The sequence below is a fragment of the Dreissena polymorpha genome, chromosome 16 (assembly GCF_020536995.1).
Source record: "Dreissena polymorpha isolate Duluth1 chromosome 16, UMN_Dpol_1.0, whole genome shotgun sequence".
Taxonomy (NCBI): domain Eukaryota; kingdom Metazoa; phylum Mollusca; class Bivalvia; order Myida; family Dreissenidae; genus Dreissena; species Dreissena polymorpha.
Genome location: NC_068370.1, coordinates 42,175,211 through 42,182,656, shown reverse-complemented (window position 1 = coordinate 42,182,656; position 7,446 = coordinate 42,175,211). Strand labels below are relative to the sequence as shown.

General features: G+C 36.7%; 1 protein-coding gene across 5 annotated transcripts in view; it reads right to left on the bottom strand.

Moving 5' to 3' along the window:
- Positions 1-2,587: 2,587 nt before the first annotated feature.
- LOC127861421 (kelch-like protein 25) overlaps positions 2,588-7,446 on the bottom strand; it is a 30,942-nt gene continuing 26,083 nt past the window's right edge. For all 5 annotated transcript variants that reach the window (XM_052399893.1, XM_052399894.1, XM_052399892.1 and 2 more), the window contains exons 9-10: positions 4,756-5,299; positions 2,588-4,251 (exon numbers count right to left, since the gene is read on the bottom strand). In XM_052399893.1, coding sequence (XP_052255853.1) covers positions 4,182-4,251; positions 4,756-5,299 — 614 coding nt within the window. In that variant the 3' untranslated portion in view covers positions 2,588-4,181. The remainder of the gene's footprint in view (positions 4,252-4,755; positions 5,300-7,446) is intronic.

Genomic DNA, 7,446 nt, shown 5'->3' with positions numbered 1-7,446 from the left:
GCATAACCATAGATGTCCCATAATACATGTACAGATATAACTGCAGCAGTAGATAGTTTGACTGACATACAAGGCATAACCATAGATGTCCCACATTACATGTACAGATATACCAGCAGCAGTAGTTGTTTGACTGACATACAAGGCATAACCATAGATGTCCCACATTACATGTACAGATATAGTCTACCTGCAGCAGTAGATAGTTTGACTGACATACAAGGCATAACCATAGATGTCCCACAATACATGTACAGATATAACTGCAGCAGTAGACAGTTTGACTGACATACAAGGCATAACCATAGATGTCCCACAATACATGTACAGATATACCAGCAGCAGTAGTTGTTTGACTGACATACAAGGCATAGTCATAGATGTCCCACAATACATGTACAGATATAACTGCAGCAGTAGATAGTTTGACTAATATACAAGGCATAACCATAGATGTCCCATAATACATGTACAGATATACCAGCAGCAGTAGATAGTTTGACTGACATACAAGGCATAACCATAGATGTCCCATAATACATGTACAGATATAACTGCAGCAGTAGATAGTTTGACTGACATACAAGGCATAACCATAGATGTCCCATAATACATGAACAGATATATCTGCAGCAGTAGATAGTTTGACTGACATACAAGGCATAACCATAGATGTCCCATAATACATGTACAGATATATCTGCAGCAGTAGATAGTTTGACTGACATACAAGGCATAACCATAGATGTCCCATAATACATGTACAGATATAACTGCAGCAGTAGATAGTTTAACTGACATACAAGGCATAACCATAGATGTCCCATAATACATGTACAGATATATCTGCAGCAGTAGATAGTTTGACTGACATACAAGGCATAACCATAGATGTCCCATAATACATGTACAGATATAACTGCAGCAGTAGATAGGTTGACTGACATACAAGGCATAACCATAGATGTCCCACAATACATGTACAGATATTACTGCAGCAGTAGGTAGTTTGACTGACAAACAAGGCATAACCATAGATGTTCCGCAATACATGTACAGATATAACTGCAGCAGTAGATAGTTTGACTGACAAACAAGGCATAACCATAGATGTCCCACATTACATGTACAGATATACCAGCAGCAGTAGTTGTTTGACTGACATACAAGGCAAAACCATAGATGTCCCACATTACATGTACAGATATATCTGCAGCAGTAGATAGTTTGACTGACATACAAGGCATAACCATAGATGTCCCATAATACATGTACAGATATAACTGCAGCAGTAGATAGTTTAACTGACATACAAGGCATAACCATAGATGTCCCATAATACATGTACAGATATAACTGCAGCAGTAGATAGTTTGACTGACATACAAGGCATAACCATAGATGTCCCATAATACATGTACAGATATAACTGCAGCAGTAGATAGTTTGACTAATATACAAGGCATAACCATAGATGTCCCATAATACATGTACAGATATATCTGCAGCAATTGATAGCTTAACTGACATGCAAGGCATAACCATAGCTGTCCCATAATACATGTACAGATATAACTGCAGCAGTAGATAGTTTGACTGACATACAAGGCATAACCATAGATGTCCCATAATACATGTACAGATATAACTGCAGCAGTATATAGTTTGACTGACATACAAGGCATAACCATAGATGTCCCATAATACATGTACAGATATACCAGCAGCAGTAGTTGTTTGACTGACATACAAGGCATAACCATAGATGTCCCACATTACATGTACAGATATAACTGCAGCAGTAGATAGTTTGACTAATATACAAGGCATAACCATAGATGTCCCACAATACATGTACAGATATAACTGCAGCAGTAGATAGTTTGACTAATATACAAGGCATAACCATAGATGTCCCACAATACATGTACAGAAATAACTGCAGCAGTTGATAGTTTGACTGACATACAAGGCATAACCATAGATGTCCCATAATACATGTACAGATATACCAGCAACAGTAGAAAGTTTGACTGACATACAAGGCATAACCATAGATGTCCCACAATACATGTACAGATATAACTGCAGCAGTAGATAGTTTGACTAATATACAAGGCATAACCATAGATGTCCCATAATACATGTACAGATATACCAGCAGCAGTAGAAAGTTTGACTGACATACAAGGCATAACCATAGATGTCCCATAATACATGTACAGATATAACTGCAGCAGTAGATAGTTTGACTAAAATACAAGGCATAACCATAGATGTCCCACATTACATGTACAGATATATCTGCAGCAGTATATAGTTTGACTGACATACAAGGCATAACCATAGATGTCCCACAATACATGTACATATATATCTGCAGCAGTAGATAGTTAATGTACATTCCGATTAGAAAATGACCTGCAAATTATCATGTATTGTTTTCTAGGTAATCCCTACTACTTGATCTGTCCACATTAGACTTACCGTAACCTTGACAGCAGTAACTAAGAGTCAATGGTATTCTGTTATGGTACAACAGCCAACCACCTGCATGGTAGTTTCCAAAAAATCACATACTCTGGTCAACATTCTTTCATCAACATTTAATTTACCTTATAACATTTGTTCATAAGGCATCAATTTAGCATTTGAGTTTAACAAGAATATCAGTGAAACTGATGGATGCTCCCTGATGATGCGCTTTGTCAATCTATGAGTTAATAACCACCTAAAAAAATCTATTGTTAGCCTCGGTGACCTTGATCCCAGTGACCTCAAACCTCATCAAAAGGTAGAGGTCCATGCAAGGTACCTACATGCCAAATATGTAAGAGATCAGTAAAATATTGAAGGCGCTATGAGAAACTGTAACAAAATTGTGACTGAAAAATCTATTATTAGCCTCCGTGACCTTGATCTTGACCCCAGTGACCTCAAACCTCATCAAAAGGTAGAGGTCCATGCAAGGTACCTACATGACAAATATGTAAGAGATCGGTAAAATATTGAAGGTGCTTTGAGAAACTGTAACAAAATTGTGACGGAAAAATCTATTATTAGCTTTGGTGACCTTGACCCCAGCTACCTCAAACCTCATCAAAAGGTAGAGGTACATGCCAAATATGTAAGAGATCTGTGAAATATTGAAGGCGCTATGAGAAACTGTAACAAAATTATGACGAACAAATTAATTATTAGCCTCTGTGACCTTGACCCCAGTTACCTCAAACCTCATCAAAAGATAGAGGTCCATACAAGGTACCTACATGCCAAATATGTAAGAGATCGGTAAAATATTAACGGCGCTATGAGAAACTGTAACAAAAGTGTGACGGAAGGAAGGAAGTAAGTAAGGAACTTCAAACTGGCAACTATATGCCCCCTGAAAATGTTCGGGGAGCATAAAAACAATAAGGTGAGCATTGTATACTTCCTGAAGTATGCTTTATACAAGTATAAAAAAAGACTGCTTACAAATAAAGTGAAGGGAAATAACTCCAAAAACACTTTTACCAAAAAGGGTTGTTGTTCTTGAACTCTACACATCCTCTATATGTCATCTATCAAAGTACTCTAAATACTTAATGAATTGTGCAAAGCTCGAAAAAAAATGACTTAAGGGAAATTACTCTATAATCCTTCATTGAGTTATGGCCCTTGTTCTTAGCCCTTCCCCTCAACGCCCTTTATTATTACATGGTGTTTTTTTTCAATCCCTTCAATTTTTATAATCTTTAGTGATTCTCTGCATTAGAAGACTGACCGACTGGCCGGCCGGCAGGCAGACATACAGACAGATGGAAGGACAGATGAAAGGTTGGGCGATTTGATTATTAGATTGCATATGAAGGATGTACCGCTGCAATCATATAGATTGGCACTATTTTAAGTATAACAAATCATAGCCCTAGTCCCATGGTGAGAGCCAAGCTGTGCCCCTGTGAACTAAATCATGTAGATGTCTATGATCTTTTATTATATGACTACTGCCAGTATTTAAGAATAATATGAAATTCACAAATATCATAAATATTTAAGTTATTTATTCTTTATTATCAATCAGTTAAATTTATGATAATGGAAAAGAATAATTATGCAACCCGCTGTTTTACCGGTCCAGTATTACCATACAAGTTTGAATACCTTTTCAGCAATGTTTTCACCAGCACAGAGCATGTTTACTGTCCTGTACCACGACTACCATACTGTTTTCGTAATAATAAATGTGTTGATTTTTCAGAGGGTGGTCTGAAATTGGAGACATAACTTTCACTAACATAAATTACAAAAAAAATACATGTTTATACCCTTTTCCGTACCACAACAAAAAGCAAAGCTATTTACGTAACAAACAAATGACGTTTTTTCAACTATGGTTTGGTAAATTGTATGGACAGACAGACAGACTGACAAGCCAAAAACAATATACCCCCGATCATTCGATCCGGGGGCATAAAAAGCATTCACAGCAATACAATGTATACTTTTGTCACATTTTTATAACAATTAAAGTAATCTTATGGGTCTAATGCGTTAAGCATTAATAACAATGGAAACAACAACAACAACCTTCAATAGAACATTATTTGTTCATTAATATTCAATTTCAGAAAGTATTGAAAGTCATTTGCAAGCAACATATTGATTTTATCCCATCAGTATGTTGGGATATATATAGGCAGCATTACATTGCAACTTTATGATTTTTGTTGATTAAATTTAGCATAATTGATGTTCATACAAAAATCTCACACTGTGAATAGTGGGTAGCAAGGAAGGGTTACTATGAGAGCCGAGTCACAGCCAGGTACAGCTGAGGTTAGCTTGGTTGTTGTAACGCAATGCCCATTGACTTCTATCTCCACCAGGCTTGGCTCTTCATCGTCGGTCACTGTGTAGAACCGTCCGTTGAACACGCTTACACTTTTACCAAGTCTTTCACCAGAGTAGTACCATCTCGTCATCCACTTTCTAAGTGGGAAATTGTTAAATGCGTTGGATTCATCTTCCTTTTCATTCTCACACAAAATATCATCTTTGGCTGTGGAACATGTAAAACTTGAAAAAGTGTCCTTCTTTTCAGGAAACAAATACAGTTTCCCATCTAAATAAATAGGTGTACTGAGCAGGTTAATACTATCCATGGGTTGGGATGCTTCATACATGCCCCAGACTGAGTCTCCTAGTTGGAGTATGCAGAAACAGAGGTCCATGAGCACATACAGGGTTCTGGGACTGCATGCGGCCTGCCACGTGTTACATTCCCGGGGAAGTGGCGGCAGATCCTTCCACTCACCTGGTCATGAAAGGAATTATTACGTTTTGTTGAAAGTATAAAATCTAAAGTGAGGTCATGGAATTTTTTTTATATCAGGACCTAAAACCCTCATACGCTCTCCTGAGACAAAAAATTATTTTAATGATCTGATATACAAATGTTCTGTCTTATTTTAGAAATTAGGAAAAGAACAAGAGTGCCAAACTGTCACAAGGTTTTGGACAACTTGATAACTTTATCATGACCCATATTTGAATTTGACCTTCATTTCATCTAGACACAACTTCTGACCAAATTTGGTGAAGATCAGATGAAAACTACTTCAGTTAGAGAGCGGACACCATGCTAAATGCTTGAAATGCACTAAGTGACCTCGTGATCTAGTTTTTGACCCGGCATGACCCATATTTGAACTTGACCTAGATATTGTCTAGACACAACTTCTGACAAAATTTTGATGAAGATTGAATGAAAACTACTTCAATTAGAGAGCGGACACCATGCTAAATGCTTGGAAATGCACTAAGTGACCCTGTGACGTAGTTTTTGACCCTGCATGACCCATATTCGAACTTAACCTAGATATTGTCTAGATACAACTTCTGACCAAGTATGGTGATTATCGGATGAAAACTACTTCTACTACAGAACGGACACCATGCTAAATGCTTGAAATGCACTAAGTGACCCTGTGACCTAGTTTTTGACCCGGCATGACCCATATTCAAACTTGACCTAGATATTGTCCAGATACAACTTCTGACCAAGTTTGGTGAAGATCGGATAAAAACTACTTCAATTAGAGAGCGGACACCATGCTAAATGCTTGAAATTCACTATCAAATGGAGAGATTATATTCAACTCCTGACATTACATGTATTTTGGATGAAAGGTCAATATTCAAATGAAACAGTCCTTGTTGTATTTCCTGTTTATTTGTTGTTTTACTGGTTTAACCACTATGTGATTTTCTTTAAAAATTAATAATAATGGGAATAAATAATTTGAGAGATCACCAAATGTGGGTTGTTGTCATCATCATCTTCATCTTAATCATCAACAAGAGGGCCATGATGGCCCTGAATCGCTCACCTGACTAACCTTGCTACATCAACTTAAATTCTATCAGACTATGGCTAGCTATATCATGAAGTACAAATGGGCAAAAAAAAAATTCATTAAGACGTGATGAAAACTGTGACCTCTTTCATCTACACAAGGTTTTACTAGAATTGGCCCGGTGACCTAATTTTTGACCCCAAATGACCCATATACGATCCAACATTAGATACTATCAAGATAAACATTCTGACTACCGTAAAAACGCAGTCATAAGTCGAGATTTTTTACCTCCAAAATTTGATTAAAAAACCGGTATCGACTTATGAGGTGGTCCATGAAAAAAATAATGAAATTCCATGAAAAAAATAATGAAATTCGATGAAGATTGATTCTCCGCGGCAATAGTTGTTGTTGTTGTTGTATAAACAAAATCGTTAATTTACAACTAACAAAACGTCGTATTTTTACTGGTACTTACCATTATTAATATAATCACAGTTTGCAATTACTCTTGTTTTTATTTTGATAATTTAATCCAAGTCTTCATGTAAGCAGGTGTTGTTTTTTTACTGTTCATGTAAACAAAGAATCAAGGACATCATTTAAAGTCTCGCGAAAATTCGCAATATGTGTGAATCGACAGTTTGACGTCATCAAAGGAAAGCCGTTTCCTGTCAAGAAGCCATAAAGAACACCTTTCTCGCCGACAAAATTGGATTCCTTTGTTTAGAGAAGCGATATGCTTAACCAATCGCGTGTTTGTAACTCGTCCTACTATGCTTGAGCACGTGTATAGCTCCGCCTTTGAAACTATTTCAGAGAAAAAGGTGGAGTTAGAGGTTTCTTGGGTATGTCAATCATTGTTATAAAAACACGTTTTACCGAGACACTAATCAATTGTTTTGACAGTCAGATTAAAAGTACAAAGATTGGATTACAGTGATAATATTGTTTCATCGGATTAAAAGCGGAAAACAGTTTGTGGATAATTACTAGCGTGGATTATTGAGTGCAACCATTTATTAATAAGATAAACAAAAACGAAACTGGACTTACGATAAATCTTTGAAAATGCCTGGCAAACGCAAACGCCAGGCTTATG